Genomic DNA, 22,108 nt, shown 5'->3' on the forward strand with positions numbered 1-22,108 from the left:
ACAGCATGAATGAGGGAATCCATTTGTTTCACAGGTTATTACAGCTGCAGACAATGTTCACTCTCGGAGGATTATTATGTGTGCTTGAGCAGTTGATAGATGGACTGAAGCAGCATTTTAATATTAAATGAAAGTTGTAAGAAAGATTGAGAGAATATGTAGGCAAAGCTTGTTATAAATACAGCATTTATAGCAAACAAATGGTGTCACAGTCCTCGCCCCTCTGAGTGTTCTATGGGCCAAAATCTGTGCCATCAGAAACTGAATTTGAATAAGTTAAATCTGAATTTGAATTGCTCGGATTGAATCTGAATTGTAACTTGAATAAATGCTTTTAAAAACTGAATATGAATTAGCCTAATTTGAAATTCAATTTATTGGTTTGAAAATGATCATCACTAAACTGAAATTGAATTTTATAGTTTGAAAATGAATTCATTTGCTTTGAAACAGTATTTTATCCTTTAAAAATTTAGCTCTCGAATAATTTTGGATTCACTTATCACCATTCAGTTTCAGTTCTACAATTCAATTTCAGTTCCAAAATTCAGTTTTTTGGGACTTACATCCGGTTCCGGTTCAAGAGTAATCAAGCGCAGATTAAATAGAACTACGTTTTACTAGCGGACCGAAAGTGTTACTGATGGGAATCTACAGCGTCTTGAGCTGAATTAAGACTTCAGAAGTCATTCGTCATGTCGAATGACCAGCGGATAAACTCTCAGGTTGGTAATAAATGTATTACATGTATAAGAACAAGCGTCATGTTAACAAATGATAGCCGTACAGTAACTTTTATGCTTATTGTAGCTGTTAGCTAAAAACGCTAAAGTGAATAGTTAGTCTAATTCATTAGTGCAGCATTACTGGATCACCTCTGTTTGAAGTGATATGATACAGTGGGGCAAAAAAGTATTTAGTCAGCCACCGATTGTGCAAGTTCCCCCACCTAAAATGATGACAGAGGTCAGTAATTTGCACCAGAGGTACACTTCAACTGTGAGAGACAGAATGTGAAAAAAAAAATCCATGAATCCACATGGTAGGATTTGTAAAGAATTTATTGGTAAATCAGGGTGGAAAATAAGTATTTGGTCAATAACAAAAATACAACTCAATACTTTGTAACATAACCTTTGTTGGCAATAACAGAGGTCAAACGTTTACTATAGGTCTTTACCAAGTTTGCACACACAGTAGCTGGTATTTTGGCCCATTCCTCCATGCAGATCGTCTCGAGAGCAGTGATGTTTTGGGGCTGTCGCTGAGCAACACGGACTTTCAACTCCCGCCACAGATTTTCTATGGGGTTGAGGTCTGGAGACTGGCTAGGCCACTCCAGGACTTTCAAATGCTTCTTACGGAGCCACTCCTTTGTTGCCCGGGCGGTGTGTTTTGGATCATTGTCATGTTGGAAGACCCAGCCTCGTTTCATCTTCAAAGTTCTCACTGATGGAAGGAGGTTTTGGCTCAAAATCTCACGATACATGGCCCCATTCATTCTGTCCTTAACACGGATCAGTCGTCCTGTCCCCTTGGCAGAAAAACAGCCCCATAGCATGATGTTTCCACCCCCATGCTTCACAGTAGGTATGGTGTTCTTGGGATGCAACTCAGTATCCTTCTTCCTCCAAACACGACGAGTTGAGTTTATACCAAAAAGTTCTACTTTGGTTTCATCTGACCACATGACATTCTCCCAATCCTCTGCTGTATCATCCATGTGCTCTCTGGCAAACTTCAGACAGGCCTGGACATGCACTGACTTCAGCAGCGGAACACGTCTGGCACTGCGGGATTTGATTCCCTGCCGTTGTAGTGTGTTACTGATGGTGACCTTTGTTACTTTGGTCCCAGCTCTCTGCAGGTCATTCACCAGGTCCCCCCGTGTGGTTCTGGGATCTTTGCTCACCGTTCTCATGATCATTTTGAACCCACGGGATGAGATCTTGCGTGGAGCCCCAGATCGAGGGAGATTATCAGTGGTCTTGTATGTCTTCCATTTTCTGATGATCGCTCCCACAGTTGATTTTTTCACACCAAGCTGCTTGCCTATTGTAGATTCACTCTTCCCAGTCTGGTGCAGGTCTACAATACTTTTCCTGGTGTCCTTCGAAAGCTCTTTGGTCTTGGCCATGGCGGAGTTTGGAGTCTGACTGTTTGAGGCTGTGGACAGGTGTCTTTTATACAGATGATGAGTTCAAACAGGTGCCATTCATACAGGTAACGAGTGGGGGACAGAAAAGCTTCTTACAGAAGACGTTATAGGTCTGTGAGAGCCAGAGATTTTCCTTGTTTGAGGTGACCAAATACTTATTTTCCACCCTAATTTACGAATAAATTCTTTACAAATCCTACCATGTGAATTCATGGATTTTTTTTTTCACATTCTGTCTCTCACAGTTGAAGTGTACCTCTGGTGCAAATTACTGACCTCTGTCATCATTTTAAGTGGGGGAACTTGCACAATCGGTGGCTGACTAAATACTTTTTTGCCCCACTGTATGTGACTATCACTGTGTTTAACTACCATAATAATTCTTAGGGTACTGAGTGCATGCTTAATTAGTTTTTTTTTTTTTTTTTTTAAACATACTGCTCCATTGCTATGTTTGACAGGCTGAAGTCGTCAGATCACCTCCTAAATCAACCATCTTGTACAGGTGTTTTGTGCCAGAAATGGAGTGTCCACTGAAGACTGAAGATACTGAATTTCTACGCCTTGCCATTGATCCCTCTTGTGCCTTCATCTAGACAAGAGACATTAACTTAACCACTCTCACATGCTCTGTACCTACATCACCTTCCCTGACAGTCGTAGCTAGGCTCATCTGAGGACATGTGATGACAAACACCATAATGGAAGACCTTTGTCATCACATGCTTAAACTCATCATATATTTTTGCATATGCTGAACAGACAGTCAGACATGCTTTAACTGTGGGGTAGAAAACTGCATGAACACCATACGGCAGGGGTCTCAAACGCTGTCCTGCAACTTTCCCATGTGTCCCTGTTGCAACACACCTAGTAGGTCATTAGGAAGACTATAGAACTTGACTGCATGCTGAGTTGGCAATTCAGCCATTTGATTCATGTTACAGCAGCTCATGAGTGAATGAACATGGTGCAATAAAAGTATTTTTATAAGTATATGTTTCCAAATACATACATTTACTTAAATTTACTTGAGTAGGGTTAGGGGTTGCCACCTCAGCATGCAGTCAAGTTCTATACTCTTGCTAATGACCTACTAATTGTATTCAGGTGTGTTGCACCAGGGACACATGGATAAGTTGCATGACACCAGCTCTCGAGGACTGGAGTTTGAGACCCCTGTCATACGAAATATGACAGGTGTGGTTGAACTGCATGAAGACTCTGAAGTGTCTCTTCTCTTCTGGCAGGACAGGAATGTGGCCTTGTCCTGTGAGCCACCTTAAGGGTGTACTTGGAGTAGAACTGGACTGTCACCGGCCTCAGGCTCTTCACCTTTTCAAAGACAAAGCAGTCATTTAGATAAAATATTAGATATTGTTTACCTGTAAATGCACAAAGTAAATTTAGAAATGTAATTCTTGTCAAGAGTGAACAAGCACTGATAGTGTAATCTACAGCTCTGGCCAAATGTTTAGAAACTGAGAAGTGTTGTTTGTTTATTTACAAAGTTTGCTGTTTCAGTGATAGTTGTATATCATATTATATCACTTCAAACAGATGTGATCCAGCAATGCTGCACTAATGAATTAGACTAACTATTCACTTTAGCTAACGTTATTAAGTTAGCTAAAGAGTTGGGATGCTGTGTGAGACATAAATAAAGCTAAAATACAAAGGTTTGGACACCGTTTTGCATGTTTCCCTACTGTAGGAGTCTCTGCAAGCATACAGGGCTCTGAGAGGGTACAAGATGACAACTTTGGAATTCTACTAGAAACAGTCGATCATATTTGTTTGTCAAAGCTGAATTCAGGGGAAACTACGCTAAATTAGTGTTTTTAGCTAACAGCTACAATAAGCATAAAAGTTACTGTACGGCTATCATTTGTTAACATGACGCTTGTTCTTATACATGTAATACATTTATTACCAACCTGAGAGTTTATCCGCTGGTCATTCGACATGACGAATGACTTCTGAAGTCTTAATTCAGCTCAAGACGCTGTAGATTCCCATCAGTAACACTTTCGGTCCACTAGTAAAACGTAGTTCTATTTAATCTGCGCTTGATTACTCTTGAACTGGAACCGGATGTAAGTCCCAAAAAACAGAATTTTGGAACTGAAATTGAATTGTAGAACTGAAACTGAATGTTAAGAAGTGAATCCGAAATTATTCGAGAGCTAAATTTTTAATGGATAAAATACTGTTTCAAAGCAAATGAATTCATTTTCAAACTATAAAATTCAATTTCAGTTTAGTGATGATCATTTTCAAACCAATAAATTGAATTTCAAATTAGGCTAATTCATATTCAGTTTTTAAAAGCATTTATTCAAGTTACAATTCAGATTCAATCCGAGCAATTCAAATTCAGATTTAACTTATTCAAATTCAGTTTCTGATGGCACAGATTTCGGCCCATAGCGTTCACCTCACCTTCCCCTCTTTGATCTTGTTCCCGATGATCTGCCTCCTCTGCTGAATAATGTCAATCAGGACGTCACACTCCTCCAAGAGCTTGCCCTCCTGGCGGGACGCGTTCACCTGAGAAACCAATTCATGGCGAGTATTAGACAAACAAAGCGACTGATGAAAGGTGTGGATGGGGTATATAGAGGGATGTATGTTTAGTGATTCCACATCATGTCCACTGAGGGACAGGGTGTTATTTTCATCCATCAGCCAGCCCTCCTGTCTGGAAGCAAACACTTGACGAAGATATTCAGCTATTTTGCCTCCTGCTGGCTAGAGGGCTGAGTGATAAGGAAAGTAAGCGGGAAGCACTATGTCTGTTAGAAAGCACACATGACTCTCAGCAATATGCTGTGCAAGGGTAATGAAATGAGCTCTTATACACGGTACAGTGTATATATATTTGCCTTTTTATATGAGTGTGAGAATTCTGAATGTGAAAGAAATGTACAGTAGGTTTATGTTTTTGCTGTTTTATATATTAAACAAGTACATAAAAAGGTGAAGCGATGTACAAATAGATCTTGTGGAAAATCTGACTCACTGAGCAACTTCAATAATAGAAGTTGCTTTTCAAATTCAACAAAGGGCATTTGTGAACTGTCACGGACATGTAGATATCTATAGCAAAATGCCCAATTCACAGCAGAGATAAACATGTTCACAGGCTGATAAACTAAAGTATTTTTGGTCTTATTTTCCCCTTCATAAAAACTCTACTTCCTAACTCATAACTAGTTATCCATTATTAGAAGTGAGGCAGCTTTTAGAGGCAGGTTGGCTAGCTACAAACTGGATGGCTAACTCTTTGCTAATCATCGGTTCAGCTAATTCAAATCAAAGATCTAAATCTTCAAACTGTGTTTGAGATGTTGGTGCCTTTTGAATCATTTTTAATGTAATTATCTGACAAATAATATGCCATGCTCTTCCACTAATTTTACTAAACAGGCGTTCTATCTATTGTAGCTAACCTAGGTTAGTTAGCTTGCTAAAGAAGCTAACTAGTCAAGAATACTTATTATTCATGACAAACAAAAATATGCAGTAACTTTATTTTTACAGATGCTGTCGTGTAGCATTTAAGGGGAATGGAATATAAAGGTGATTACATCTAAACAGTCAAATTATTCTTTTACAGACATATATACCTACAATCATTGTAGGTATATATTATGGAATTCACAATATTGAATTCCAGTGTAGAGCCTAGTAATATCCTAAGTGAGCAGCAGTATTATAAAAGGAGCATAATCAGCCTAATTTCAGTCTATGGACTGAAACATCTGTGTGCCTCAAATCCCACTGATGGCAGTTAACTTTAATAAAAATGATTTAGTCTAGCTGGAAGGTGTCTGAAAAAGTGCAGCTGACCGCTTTCAAGGTGGTTCTGCCATGAGGGTCCATTCTGTGAGGCAATTGATTCACTTTGCAGTTGGAACCTGTATAGTCTGAGCAGGCTATAAAAGTTGTTCAAGTCCAATTATGAGAGTGCAGGTCCAAACATAATGTGTAATTTCTCATTGTGGTCATTTCCTAGCGGCCCTTTCAGCACCTTGTAAAGTGTTTTCTTGCTGCAGCAGAGCGATAGCACTGGGAGCAATGAAAGGGAAGTCTGCTGTGAGCGTTACTGAGCTGAAGAAAGACTGCACAGTTATTCATGCAAACATACACTCTTACAAGCACACATCAATGCTGACAGGTGTTTTAATAATGACATCATAGGGGCTCATTTGCTTTTCCTCCACAGAGCCAAACGAGGTTGGAGTAGACTTCCACAATATCCTCAGCGTCCCTTCCTAAACAGCATTTATGTGATTTTCTGGGATCATTTTGCCAACAGAAACAATTTTCCACCTGGATTACATCTCAGTGCTTATGTTAGACATGCCGAGCTGAATGCCTAAGCTCTGCTCTATAGCAATGCCTCTGCAACTGTCTTTTCAACACTGTTAATTGGTTTCATCAACATCACTGTGACAGCTCTGGTGAAGCCTGACATTTTTAACAGTTTACTGTATATGTTATCTCTGAGTGGCATTTTGTACACCACTTAGTATACTTATGCAGATATAAGGTATTTTGGGTTGAAGCCTTTCTTAATATAAACCAAAAGAGCACATGCTGAGGCTAATCTGTTCCTTGGAAGGCAGCTCTTTTCATCTCTAGCCGCATTTATTTAACTTCTGGCACTGATTAATGTTTTGATGTTTTAGGAATGGCTTCCAAAAACTGATTGAAACAGCCTAAAATGAAGTTGGAACAAAAGCCTCAGAATTTTCTGGCATTACTTTGTCTCTTTAGTTTACCAGAAAGCTCTAACTTGCTTTCTCGGACATTACGTGACTGTAGAAGGTGACATCTGAAGGTGTCACTGTGGATTTAAGGTGATATACCCCTCTATGCTTTTCTCTCAATAAGATGGCACAGACACAAAAGTAATCTTAAGCTCTTTTCACAGATGCACTTTAGCCCTGAACTTTTTCGGGATTTACACAACAGACATTTGAGAATGCAAAGGTCTGACACATCCTGGATGCTAGCCAGTATGCCCTCTGTGCCCTCTCTGTTCAACTTAGTCTATGTGCTGTCTGAACATGCCCATGTGAGGATAGCACATCTAATGTTCCAATGTATTAACCAATAGCAGGTGGGTGTCACCTTTGCTGTCACCTATATGCTCTATGTCAGGGGTGGGGGAAATCCAGGCCTCAAGGGCCGGTGTCCTGCAGGTTTTAGATGTGTCCTTGATCCAACACAGCTGAGTTAAATTGCTAAATTACCTCCTCAACATGTCTTGAACTCTCCAGAGGCCTGGTAATGAACTAATCGTTTGATTGAGGTGTGTTGACCCAGGGTGAGATCTAAAACCTGCAGGACACCGGCCCTTGAAGCCTGGAGTTCCCCCACCCCTGCACTATGTAGACAGTACCATTGACTAAACCAGTAATTACACTTCTATAAGTGCAAATACATGTATTTATGAACTATCTATGGCTCATTCAGAATAATCAGACTGAAAGGCTAGTCTAAAGGTAAGGTAACCCATAACTGACAAGCATGGTTCTGCACTGGTAGTCCACATGGACTTTTGGCCTTAGTGTATAAGATGATTACTCACAATCGCTCTATCTGCACTACCCAAGATAGCCACCAACGTGTAACCATAAATCCCACATCAAAAAATAATCAAAGTTGAGCATGGTCTAAAGGACGAGGTTTCACAGCATCTGTATTGTCAATTGTTCCTCACATTCTTCAACTACCACTTTGTTTTTGTGTCACTTTCTTACAATAAATTAGTTATTGAGTTATGTGTAAGCTAACGTTAGCAGTGCTTGCATCAGCACTTGATGCTTTTACCTTTTAGCTTTTACGTTGCAAGCTTAAGGGATTGCTCTCATCTTAAAAAAACGATTGATTGTATGTGGCCTGTGTTGGTGTACCACACAACCACACTGGTTAACACAGCTGTCGACTGTCTTACTTTTTAACATCGACTGTTAATGACTTCCTGTGATGTCTGGCACCATAACCAACTCTACCAATTCTAGTGCATTTCTAGCAGTGGTTACCAATCCCTCAGGAAGCAGTGCATAATTACAATATCTTATCAGCTAGTTTCCTGCTTCAAATCCACTTTCATAGTTCGACAAAGAAAGCTTATTTTCAAGTAAGGAAAAGAATACTTTCTGTACCCTTGAACATAGTTAACCTGTTAGTAAATGGATGTCATAATATAAACAGCAGTAACAAGGGAGTGGCGCAGACACACTGTCATGTACACAGCCACACAGACACCCACACACAATTTGTGACCAAAGTACATGATGTGCTGTGTAAAGATGTGAAGCATCTAATGACTGTGGGCAGAACCCTCTGGAGCATATGATCAGTATGACAGATTATAGCCTGAGAGGGACATTAAGTGATTCATTTAACCACAGAAACACACATGCATGCACACAAATGATTCAAGCCTGGAGGATATCCAAACTTTGTAAAATGTGCATCAAACAAACTTTCTGGGGGGGGGTGAAGTTGGTCTTGAAGGGCCTATATTCCCTGACACGCATCAGAGGTAACGCTTTCCTTCTCTCTCTGGCTTTAAAACAAAACTGCAAAAGCGCTAATCCTTTTTTCATTTTCTTGTGTTCTTTTTCTTTTTTTAATGGGATAATTTCCTTCCTTTCATTTAAATAAACAAACCAATTAACTGCCTAAAACGATCCCTCTTTGAGTATTTATTGCATTGAAACTCATTGTACCTTCACGAAATTATAACTGGGCCCCATTTTTGCAAAAGAAAAAAAACCAGCATAGAAGGGTCCAAATGTTGTTTGGCACTAGATTCTTTGAAAAAGAAAAAAATGTGTCACGATGCCAGCCGAAAAAGAATGCGTGCGTAATTTGGTGTGGGAGCGTTAAATGAAACTGTGGCCACAGCTGAACCACAGCAGATGGTGACTCAGAGGAACCGGGTGTGCAGTCATTTTTTCTTCTTTGTTTTTATTTTTTTATTTTATTTTTTCAAACATGACTCGTTAAGGAAGGTTGCCATTTGCTTGATCTTTCGCCAACATTAAGTGTCTGAGAGATTCTCAGCAGCCATCTTTAGTGAGGCTTTGGGAGAGGCTTAATGTGATGTGAAAAATTCAGAAAGCTCCATCAACAGCACGCCAACCAAAGCTGAGTAACCATCTCTTTTTTTATCTATTTATTTATTTATTTTTAAGCCCTGACATATTCATGCCAAGCATATCAGACAGCTCAGTTTCCTGAGTTCACGTAAGTTGTATTTGTATTTGATGTACTTTTTAGCCCATGATCGTTATTGGTTTTTTGCGTGGAACTTTTTCTAGTCCAGTTCGACCCTGTGCAGCTTGACCTGACGTGCTCTCAGTGTACACCTCAGAGGTTATATAGATTATGTTGCGAAACTCCACTGCATGTGTCATAATGCACTGGGGAGAAATAGGTCAAGTGGGTTTGTTTGCCCTTTTCATGTTCATCATTTATTCATCAGAAAAGGATCAAAGTTTTTCTTTCTCCTGTTTGAAATTCTTGCCTCGTCACAGTTTCCCCCTGAGCTTAAAGCTCAGAGGAAGCATATCTGTGTGATGGGAAACATGAAAACATGCTCGAAAAAAAAATGTATACAGCGCTTAAATGTTAATAAATCATAATCCTCTTTCCTTGCAGCATGCAAAGACCTTGCCACGCATGCAGGCTGTTCTCCGTTATTTCTAAACTAAGATGTCACTGCCTTTCAACCACTGCCTGTGGCATCACTTTATTTAAAGCCTCTTAGTGGGCTAGTGGAACATGAACAGGCAGGCTTAGCATAGAATTGCCTTCACTCGAGTTAAATGCATGCAGACATTCGCACAATTGGTTGTTATCCCAAAAATAAACGTGTTAGACTGAAACCTGATGATTTGCACTTGCCTGTTTCTGCACTCAAAGCTTTTGGGAAATTTCAACATTTCAATTTCGAAAACAGTTTTTTTAGTGCATGGAGGCTGAAAGATGTTGCAGATGTTACATATATTTGTATTTTTATATATTTATATGTAACCCTTAAAAGATGCTAAAGACGCTATGTTTGTTTGTGTACGTTTATTTTTGTCTGCATCCTATGTAAGATCAGATTTTCGAACGTTCTCTGTTATTATTAAGAATATTTATGTGAAATTAAACAGAGCTCTGCAGTTAATGTAGATGCTAGATACATTTTAGAAGCAGTTTCATTAAAAATATATACTTTAGGAGCGTAATATTCATAATGTATTAATCACTGAAACTTTGAATGTTGTAAAAAAAAAAAAAAACTAATATGCTGGCCACACTCCCTGAGTCTACGATGACGCCTCCAAAATAACCTGACGAATAATGAAAAATCTGATTTTCTTGAGTAAACTTTGCTTTACTCGTATTTGTTTTTAATGTAAATAAATCTACACTGTCACTTGTCATGTTTTCCCTTGTTTCTGGGCAGATAAAAACATATATTAGACCAGTAAATGTGAATGAATAAAAGCAGGTTTAAAAAACAAATCAATGTAAATAAATTTTTTTTGCCAAAGTCTGCTATGTTTACATCTTCACTTTTTAAAATGATATCCATTAACAGTCTCATGAATACATAAAGAAAAAAAGGTTTTTGCAGTGGCATTACAAAATACAAAACACAAATAAAACAGCACAACAGTTTGAGTGAGTAATCAAGGAAAAATGACAAATATAAAAAAACTAAAACAAAAAAATAAATATTATATTAGGTTTACAACATGATAGTCATATTCAGTCATTTACTGTATGTTTTGTTGTCAACTCTTGCTACATGCTAAGCTAAGGGTTAATAAACAATGTTGAGTAACTATACTGTACAGGTTACACAGGAGATGCTACAGTTAAGTCTTAAGTAGTAAAATATTATATTATCCATTCATTTAATAAATTCCAACATACAGCTAACCATAAAGGGCAACGTGGGACTCACCTCTACATGCTGACAAGTTTGAATCAGTTTTCCCATAAGAGACTCCAGCTCGTTGTTCCTCTTGATCAGATTACTCAGGTTGGAATCCAGAGCTTGCTGCAGAAAACAATAACACAAAAGAGACAACGGAGAAACTGAGAGACAAGTAAAAAAAAAAAAAAAACAGTCTCTGACGTGAATGTAAAGAAATCAAAGTGGAGAAAGAGCTGTCAATACAAGGAAGATAAAAATGCAAAAAGAACCGCTTTCCCTTTTAGTTTTCTCATGGAAGCCAGAGGGGATGTAAGAATATCAGAACAACGGCAACAACAGAAAAAGTTCTAAAGCAAGTGGAAAAGAGCTGCGTCTGGAAAACACAAGAAATTAAAAAAAAAAAACAGTTTGATTCCTCAGTTCAAGTCCACAAAATAACAGCAAAGAGAAGCAACGATTTTCTATCATCTCTCCTTCTGCGCAAGCGTCCCCAGGAGCTCCGGCGTTATCAACTGTCTTTTTAAACAGGTGCGTTTGGTGACCATGTACCTCTGAGCGCGGGTGATACCCCTCGTCTCTGTACTGCCTCCTCATACTGCCCCGTCCGAGTCCGAGCCTCTGACAGAGAAGCCTACTCTACGAGAGGATGTGACCGGGACAGCCACTCCACTGAGCACCGAGCCATGCGCAAACCCGGCCAAGCGGCAAATTAGGCATCAAAAGCTTTCCCTATGAGAGCATGCAGCAGCGCTCCCGGCTAACGAACCGGCAAACAGGTGACAGCACGTCAGTGCTGTCCCTTAATGCTCCTCCCTGCTCCCCCCCCCCATCCATTCCCCTTCCCCCCCTTTTTTTCCTCCTCTCTCTGTTGCTTTTCATCTGCCTGGGCACAAGCTGTCTCTACTTCTAAGACCGTCATATTATTGCCAAACCAAGCGTGCTTAAGCTGCTCTGATGCCACATCTCCTCTTGCCCATTCAAAACTGTTTTCCAGATGAATTTCACCCCTTGGTGAACTCTGAGATTTCCATGTCTCCAAAAACAAAAAAGGTGTGCAAGTTCGCTGGAGCAGCAAGGCCGTGACAGGCAGCACACTTGTCCTAACGCACAAGAAGTGAATCTTTTGCTTTCTTTACAGCTGCTACTTACTCGCCTTCACAAGTGAAGCTGCTGTGAAACAACATTTGTATTTGCTCGACCTTTAACCCCCCCCCCCATTTTTTTTATAGCTGCAGTGTAAACAAAGGCAGTTCTGATGCTACAATAAGGATTAAAAAGGCACTACCAAGAGGGAATATTGTATAAACAACCACGGTAAATAGTGATAGAGATTTGCGTGTGCAAGCATGTGTACACTACTGTACTCGGCTTAAATGGATGGCCTTAATACGGCGATGACACACAAAAACCAAACAAGGCATAAAGGACTCTTTGAACAAAAATATGGCGCTGTCATCATTATCCCTCTAAAAAAATGAGCTCTGAAAGGATGGAGATGAGGACAAGAGAAACAACAATAAGTCAGCAGCTCCCTCAGATGCAGTTGAAATGTGTTTCCACACCCCAGTGTAATGTAGGAAAGGTAAAGTTCATGAAGTACACAAACACGCACAAAAGGGAAAAGGAGCAACGAAAATTATGTTAAGTTTTCCGTGCCTCTGTTTATGGCTACGTTCCTGTTCATGTTAACATAACCTTTGAGTGTTTGTTTGCTGTTTTATTTGGACTCCACATCGACAGCATCCATTTTGCCAAGTGGCGTTTATCTCTGGGGATTGCTAGCCCTGTCAGGTCACCTGTCAGTCATCCTGCCGGTTTATCCTACCATCTCTCTTTCTCTTTGTCTGCCTGTCCTCTTTTTCTGCTGCCGGTCCAAGCAAGATTTTTACCCTGCATCCCTCCAAAAAAACAGAAAAGTCTCTGTGTGAAATTAATCTGCTCTGAATCACCTTGGCTAAGCCTTTTTGATTTGTTGAGTTTTAATATACATAGCGAGCCGCAGGATTTAGATTATCTTAACATGGATGCAAAATGATTAAATAAAAAATGATGGATACTTTCACATTTGACACTGCAGATGTGAAATATACAGTTTATAAAAATGTGGAACACTTACATGTACTAAAAAAATTTTATTGCTTGAATGCTACAGTGATCTTAGACTACCTTTTTCCTTCTCCGTCCTCCTTTACTAAGTGGTTTTTGTCCTGACACAAAGACAAAGACTGACACAAAAATTTAAAACTTAGTTATTAATTCAGAGTGTGTGACTATAGTTTTATTATTATCATGATATTTTACTTGTTTTTATTTTATCACAGATTTATGTTGCATTATAGCATTTCTTTATTTAAAAATGTGCCAGTATTTTGAAGTTTGGAGGTAAAACTTAATAGTAAAACTGAATATTTGTCCTTACGTTGGGTGAGTGCTGAGTGTTTGTATATGTTTGCATGAGGGTGGGAATGCATGTTTGTGTCATGTGCCTGTTTGTCTGTGTCTATATGTCAGGTCGGGTCTTAGACTCCACCTCTCTGGGAACTCCCAGGCCCTCCAAGGCCTATCTCCCCTCACCACACTCCCTGCCGGTGACTGATGCCCTCAGGGGTCGGCGCATTGGTGGTTCTTGGTGTCCGGGGCTGGGCGCTCAGGTATGTACCAGCTCACTCCCGGTGGCTACTTGGCGGGGCTTGGCGCCTGTTGCTCGGTCAGGCCTCCTCCGGGGTGCGGGGGGCCCTCGGGTCTCCGGCCTCTGGGCCTGCGGCTCGGTTCACTCTGGCACAGCTGGCTGCTGGCAGAGCCGGTGGGCACGCCGGTGCAGCCCCCTCTAGCTTCTACTCAGTGGCTACTGGGTGACGTCTCGTCTGGGGATCCTCAGCCCTTCCCATGAGGGTGGCACGGATGCCCCTCCGGTGGTCCTCCTTGGGCTCTCGCACTCTGAGGCCTCTGGATGTCTGGGGCCTGGATCTCCTCCATGCCTGCTTCATGCCCTGGGGGACGGGGCTATGGCTCGCTACATCCTCTTGCAGACCATTACATGTGGAAACCATTTGAAAACAAGCGCGCTGATCCACACAGGTATGCACATGCGTGTTCACTGCTCGTAGAATTAAATTACACCTTTCTTGGCTGCTACAGTAGGGCAAAAAAGTATTTAGTCAGCCACCGATTGTGTAAGTTCCCCCACTTAAAATGATGACAGAGGTCAGTAATTTGCACCAGAGGTACACTTCAACTGTGAGAGACAGAATGTGAAAAAAAAAATCCATGAATTCACATGGTAGGATTTGTAAAGAATTTATTCGTAAATTAGGGTGGAAAATAAGTATTTGGTCACCTCAAACAAGGAAAATCTCTGGCTCTCACAGACCTGTAACGTCTTCTGTAAGAAGCTTTTCTGTCCCTCACTCGTTACCTGTATGAATGGCACCTGTTTGAACTCATCATCTGTATAAAAGACACCTGTCCACAGCCTCAAACAGTCAGACTCCAAACTCCGCCATGGCCAAGACCAAAGAGCTTTCGAAGGACACCAGGAAAAGTATTGTAGACCTGCACCAGACTGGGAAGAGTGAATCTACAATAGGCAAGCAGCTTGGTGTGAAAAAATCAACTGTGGGAGCGATCATCAGAAAATGGAAGACATACAAGACCACTGATAATCTCCCTCGATCTGGGGCTCCACGCAAGATCTCATCCCGTGGGGTCAAAATGATCATGAGAACGGTGAGCAAAGATCCCAGAACCACACGGGGGGACCTGGTGAATGACCTGCAGAGAGCTGGGACCAAAGTAACAAAGGTCACCATCAGTAACACACTACAACGGCAGGGAATCAAATCCCGCAGTGCCAGACGTGTTCCGCTGCTGAAGCCAGTGCATGTCCAGGCCCGTCTGAAGTTTGCCAGAGAGCACATGGATGATACAGCAGAGGATTGGGAGAATGTCATGTGGTCAGATGAAACCAAAGTAGAACTTTTTGGTATAAACTCAACTCGTCGTGTTTGGAGGACGAAGAATACTGAGTTGCATCCCAAGAACACCATACCTACTGTGAAGCATGGGGGTGGAAACATCATGCTATGGGGCTGTTTTTCTGCCAAGGGGACAGGACGACTGATCCGTGTTAAGGACAGAATGAATGGGGCCATGTATCGTGAGATTTTGAGCCAAAACCTCCTTCCATCAGTGAGAACTTTGAAGATGACACGAGGCTGGGTCTTCCAACATGACAATGATCCAAAACACACCGCCCGGGCAACAAAGGAGTGGCTCCGTAAGAAGCATTTGAAAGTCCTGGAGTGGCCTAGCCAGTCTCCAGACCTCAACCCCATAGAAAATCTGTGGCGGGAGTTGAAAGTCCGTGTTGCTCGGCGACAGCCCCAAAACATCACTGCTCTCGAGAAGATCTGCATGGAGGAATGGGCCAAAATACCAGCTACTGTGTGTGCAAACCTGGTAAAGACCTATAGTAAACGTTTGACCTCTGTTATTGCCAACAAAGGCTATGTTACAAAGTATTGAGTTGTATTTTTGTTATTGACCAAATACTTATTTTCCACCCTGATTTACGAATAAATTCTTTACAAATCCTACCATGTGGATTCATGGATTTTTTTTTTCACATTCTGTCTCTCACAGTTGAAGTGTACCTCTGGTGCAAATTACTGACCTCTGTCATCATTTTAGGTGGGGGAACTTGCACAATCGGTGGCTGACTAAATACTTTTTTGCCCCACTGTACTTCAAAGCACATTGTGCGCTGTCTGTCCTGCGTGCTGCACAACAACATTGAATATTTAGTATTTACTGCTGTTTACACTTAGCTAGATTAATGCGATGGTGTTGTGTTTAGTATGTTGCTTTGTTTTTTTTTTGCTTGTTTTCTCTTCTTTCTCTCTCAACAGGTGATCCAGGAGATTTTTTTTTCTCCCCCCCTTTCTCACTGTCCCTCTCCCCTTCCGTTTTTCTTTTCCTTCCTCTTTCTCTCTCCCTTTCCTATCCCTCACTCATGTCTGTCCCATCTGTAACATCTGAAAATAAAATATAATAAATAATAAAAACAAAGGTCGATCAAATGGACCAATACGGCAATGCCACGATGATCCATTTGGCAAAATAAATCCATTGGGTATCCTTGTTGGTCTTCAGACAACAATTCTGATGGCTAAAGAACCAAATGGGACAGGCAAAAAAAACCAAAAAAAAAACTGAATATTTGAAACAGCTGACCGGGTTAATTTATTTGCAGAAAGGACGCACTAAGAAAGATACAGTTCTTTTCAAAGCCATCAGACAAAAGAGTAATTTTTGTTTTTCGTCCCACTGAAACACAAGTTGCCGGTAAAAACTGAGCTAACCGAGTGAGGCAGTACCAAAAAATGTGTTGCATATAAAAAATGTCATGTCAAAGTGTTTTTTCTCACTTCCTTGTTTGATATGGCTGTTTAATGGGAGGTAAAATTGTAAAAATGCTACAAAATGCTACAAATACTTGTTGTACACCAATAATGATTTCTTTTAGCTGGTTGTTCATTGCCATCTGCTGCAGAGAACACACTGACTGTGGATCAGACACTGATACTACTCCACTGCAACACCAATGAGCCATGCCCAACAGAGTGAAAACAGATTACCCAGTAAAAGTGTAGTTGATTTCCAGTACTTTGTGACATCTCCCATGTTTCTTTCATAGAAAATATCAAGAAATGGATTGTGCATCACCATGCAGCCTAAAAATATCAAGGTATGGACTTCTCAGTCCACTTGGTTTCCACACTTTCAGAAAGCTTGTTAGTTTACTCCCACAACCCACCTAGGATTTATGTAAACATCCAGAGGTCAGCGATAGAGGAGCAGTCTTAACCTGTTCTGTAGAGGCGGTTTGATTCAGGCTTTTGTGTAGAGACTTGAGACTTGGCTCAAACTGAGTAAGTAGGCGAAGTGAATGAAGAGCAGTTCCATCAGAAGACGCATAATTCAAGCCTGTTCTCATTCCCAGGGCCTCAATTAAAGCTGTTTTGGCAAAATCACCGGATTGGGGCTTTTGGAATGAAGGTATATTTGGCCCCTGTGCCCGGATGCACAGGCTCACGGTGTTAGTAAGCTGGGTTTAAGTCATTATTTTTCAAATGTTGTGAAAAAGAATTTTTTTTTTTGCCAAACTATGGTCTTTTCTTTAGTACCCACACCTAAGCAAGAAATTTCCAGTGCCTAAAACTAAACAAGTACTTTTCAGTACCTGAATCTAACCAAGTAGTTGTCAGTCCCTAAACCCAACTAAGTAAATTTCAGTACCCAAACCCAACCAAGAAACATTCAGTACCTAAACCTATCAAGGCGTTTTCAGTATCTAAACCTAACTGTAACTTTCTTATGCCCAAATCTAACCAAGTAGTTTTAAATGGATAAACTGAACTAAGTACTTTTCAGTACCTAAGAGTAACGAAAAAACTTTTAGTGCCTAAATGTAGCCAAGAAGTTTCAAGTGCTTCAGCCTAACAGCCATGAGAGTTCAAAACAGTTTTTGTGAGGTTTTTATATTTCAAAGAAAAGCTTATTCACTCAATGGCATCTGTTTTTAATTAGTAAGAAGGTGTTCTGCTGCAGCATGCTCAGAACTTCTCTTAGGTTCTTCTTAAATCGCCCTAAAAGAATCCACTCTTTGAAACCGAAGCAAATTTTTCATCTCTTTCATCACCTAACATCTTTGTGATGGCTTCAAAAAAGGTTACATGTCTCTATATAACAAGCATCACACTTGTTATCAGTGTATGCACTGTTCATGTGTTCAAAAATGGCTGTAGATGCATGCTGTGAATGAAACAAATCAACCTGGAGCAGTGCTGATAAGCTAAGAATGTATGCGAGCGGATCACACATGCTCGCTCACTCACAGATAGGAAATGGTAAGCAAATGAAGTCAAAATTTCAGAGGACCTACGTCTTTTCTAAGATTTACTGTGACATTGAGCAGGATTGTGCTCTGAGGATTCATCTCCATTCTCTTCCTGGTTCATGAGTTAGAGAGATCAGAGAAACCTCAGTCATGCAGATGAGGAGAGAGACTGTGAGGAAAAGATGAGGAAGAACAAAGGCAGACAGTTAAACAGCAAGACAGACATTAAAGAGGAAGCAGGAAGAGGAAACGGGAACTTTAAAAGAGCCCATGCTTGTTTACTGCTCTGCTTTATAGTCTGTCTACCTGTCCCTACACACATCTATAATGTATTTATCTCATATCATCAATGAAGTAGGCGTTGTGTATTGGTTGGTTTCCACTAGTGAGCTAAGTTATAAATTGGGAACAAATTGTTTGTCTTTTTTTATCAATCTGAGAGAAGCACAGATGACTGCTACAGGAAAAGGGCACTGATTATGAAGCAAAGCACAGCAGAGCAAAAAGAAAACACAGCATGAAAGGAGCATTGTTGTAGAAGAAATTGAAAAAGTGTGTGTGAGAGAGAGAGAGAGAGAGAGAAACAAAAAAGCCCAGAGCGAGGAGAACATTGAGTACAGGAAGTAAAAGTTGTCTGCGAGTGCTACACAATGCACTGTAAATTTTCACAGAGTGGCTTTTATTTATTACAGTTAAAGAGAGAATCTCATATCTGTATATGAGCGCATGGGATACCAAGCATCTTATAACATCCTTGGTTTGAAATGCAGACTCTAGTTTAGGATCTTTTTATCTTCTAAGTAGCTACATCAATACTCCATCTAACAGCAGCAGGCAGATCTTTCGAGGGCAAAATGACTCAAAAGCACTAAACAACAGGAAATGCTAGTAACCAGTTCCGAAGACAAAGAGCCCAATGCACAAACACAGCAGTCTATTTATGCTAACCACAAATAAGCAAAGTATAATAATAATGTCACTATTTCAACTTTACAAGGGCAACAATACAAATGCTAACATCGTGCTTTCACCTCAAACATACCAGACTTTGATATGACCAGAACCAGAGCAGCAAATATCCAAAATGTCGAGGTCCAGGCTCTGGGGAGATCAAGACTGAAAGAGTGGCTTTTCTATCCAGGTACACTTTTACTGCATTGGTGGAGTGTTTGGGATCATTGTCATGCTGGAAAATGAAGCCGTTGCCAATCAGATTCTTCCAGATGGTACTGGATGATGGATCAAAATCTGATGGTACGTTTCTGTTTCATATTTCCATGAATTTGGATCCACATAGTCCGCAACATCACTGGCTGAAATGTATCCCCAAACCATGACAGAGCCTCAACCATGCTTTACAGATGGCTGTAGACACTGTCGTACCTGACCTGACTTGAGTCAAGAAACAAATTTGGATTAATCACTTCATTTTTAGTCTACTTCCTTACAAAATTTGGTATATCTACAGCCTTTTCTCTTTGTTTCCCTTCTTCGTAGACACTTTTCCACCTAGACAATTTTTGACGAACAATAGAACATAAACTGAAGGGCCAGATGCATCTCTCAGGTCCCAAGTCAGGTCTTTGTTGGATTTTTAGTTGATTTCTTAAGAACATGACATTAAAATACTGTTCATCTGGAACAGATTCTTTCTTTACCCTCTACATGTTCAATGTCCTTGTTTTTTTAAGGACACACTGCACACAGATATGCCATGTTTGCAGGTAATAGTTTTTTCAGAATCACCTTGTTAGGACAGAAACACTATTTTATGTTTGTCAAACTATGTTGTGACTGTGCTGTGTGTATGTGACTGAATGAATGTTTAGAAAGTAGGACATTGTTGAAATTCTTTTTTGGTAATGCTCCTTACACTTTTTGTCAGGATGTTGTTGATGTTTTTTTGTGTTTTTTTTGTGTTTTTTGGGGGGGGGGGGGGGGGGGGGTTTGGGGGGGGGGGGGGGTGTAGCTGAGAAAGATGATTTACCAACTAACTGACTCTTGCTTACTTGCAAACATGATCCTTCCTCAAGAAGTCCAAGAAGATCAGCTGTTGAAGATTTAAGTGACTCTATACCATAATATTGTAGGTGATAAATATGACTGGCATATTAAAGAATAGCCAGTTGCCCCCTAAAAAACATTGCCAATGGGTTTACTTTTCATCTTGCTGCATCAGTAAAGTGATGCAGAGTGTCCTCTACACTCTGGCATCACTGCTGTGTGGTCAGAGGGAAGAAGCAGTGTTCACTCTCTCTGTTTGAAAGTTTCAAGCTTGTTGAGCTTTTGATCACACCCAGCGGCAGCACCAGTGGAGGGTGTGATGTCAAATTGTACTGACACACTGTATGCTTTTGGCTGTCAGCATATGTATTTTTAATTTAGCTTTTTATTGCTGTTTTATGATCCACTTTAAAGATTGTTTGCCAAAGTCAAGGTTGCATTTAAAAAAAGGAAGAAAAAAGGTCAGGACGATAGGATGGACTGTCAAAGCATGTAAGGGAATAAGTATTTTTTTAATGATATAAAAGATGAATGAGGTGGCTGGAAGACATGGAGCTAAATGTCATGCTTATCACCAAGGTTATGGTTCAGAAGCTTTTGTGTCTGCTCATGTTTTAATGTGTTTGTACTTGACAGCCCCACGTATTTTTTAACACTAAAGGGCAGCTGATTAACCAAAGTGGATTACAACAAAACAGAACCAACCTGTGATTTGAAATTACACACACAAAGAGCAGCTGCCATCTTTTATCCTCAAGGTTCTTTCTCCTCAGACCCAGAGCCAAGGACTTTAAAAGCTATTCCCAGCTGCCTCCTCTGTGACGGGGGTAATTTTATCTCCGAAAAAGGATGGGTGTTCCCACAATAACCTCCATGGCTCTTATCAGACACACACCACCACCACTGCCACTGGAAAAAAAGGAAACTATTCCAATCATCTGATATTCTCCCCCGCACCCCCTGTGGAGTGGGGATATCTCAAACTCCAGCAGATCAGGGCAAAAAGTGATATGAATGAAATGTTCCAGAAAATATGACCAAAACAGTTCCAAGTTGTCAGACTTTATAATGAAAGAAAAAAAAGTGAAAAATCATATCTAAAGAAAATTGGGTGACCTGTAACAGATTGAGCATTTTGGCTTTAAGCTATTGGAACTACCTGACAAAGTGAGGCTACGTGCTGGACCTCCTCGTCTAAGAAGTCTCCCCAAAGTTTTCTGTCTTTATAAATTAAATATCTAATGCGTTTTTCACCATTAATATTGCATTGCACTTTACTTGGTAATTCTGTTAGACCTCAATTTACTTCCTACCCTGTTTCTGTTTACCACGCAACCTGCCTTTTTAAAGCACAACACATTCACTGTATACTGTACAATGCTCATAAAATCTGAGGACAGTCTGTGTCTAAATGTACTTGTGTTGCATAATCATAGCTCAGCATTGCTTTTATTTATTTATGACTATATGCTGTCTGATTTTAATGCATTGTTTCACAAAATGCTGCCATGCACAGATTAGAGAAAAAGTAATAGCTTACAGAAATGAATTAAAGTTAAGTGACGTGACATGTGTGGTGCCTTGAATCAGAACTTATCCTGAGGCAGAGATATATTTTAAGCCTCACTCTTACTGAAGACAGCAAAACAAGCCAGTGGTCTGAAAAATAAAGTGTGGCTTTTAATGTGATTAGCAATAATCCGTCTTTAACTTGAAGGATAATGTATAATATTCAGCTCAATGGGCTTTTTTTTTTTATCCTGGACTTAAAGTCGTGTTTATGAATGATCAGAAATGCTGTTGTGTTAATGTTCTTTTCTACTTTTTTGAAGAAAAAACCCTGGAATTTTCACCTCAGTAACAAACAGTCAATTTATCAGTTTGTAAAGTGATTGCAAATTTGATGTTCTCACCATCTAGGCACGCAAAAATGCAATTTCTTCACAACAGCTCAAAAGAGATGACTGAAATTAGTTCTTTCATTTTTTTAATTGCATACCCTTCACCATTTCATTGAGACAAAGTGCAAAGACAGTTCATTTCAACTTGCTACCAAAACAAAACAAAACACAAAAAAGCTAATATCATGAAGCTG

At 40.2% G+C, this 22,108-nt stretch overlaps 1 protein-coding gene across 2 annotated transcripts in view; it reads right to left on the reverse strand.

Annotated features, from left to right (window-relative positions):
* The window catches only part of LOC147302384 (E3 ubiquitin-protein ligase Midline-1-like), a 128,952-nt gene that overhangs the window by 13,833 nt on the left and 93,011 nt on the right, over positions 1-22,108 (reverse strand). For both annotated transcript variants that reach the window (XM_086283664.1, XM_086283663.1), the window contains exons 3-4: positions 11,139-11,234; positions 4,601-4,708 (exon numbers count right to left, since the gene is read on the reverse strand). In XM_086283664.1, the coding sequence (XP_086139790.1) occupies positions 4,601-4,708; positions 11,139-11,234 (204 nt within the window). The remainder of the gene's footprint in view (positions 1-4,600; positions 4,709-11,138; positions 11,235-22,108) is intronic.

The sequence above is a fragment of the Aulonocara sp. 'chitande type north' Nkhata Bay genome, linkage group LG23, assembly GCF_057382095.1.
Source record: "Aulonocara sp. 'chitande type north' Nkhata Bay isolate Kocher_YH1m ecotype deep benthic linkage group LG23, A_spYH_male_GT1.1, whole genome shotgun sequence".
NCBI classification, from domain to species: domain Eukaryota; kingdom Metazoa; phylum Chordata; class Actinopteri; order Cichliformes; family Cichlidae; genus Aulonocara; species Aulonocara sp. 'chitande type north' Nkhata Bay.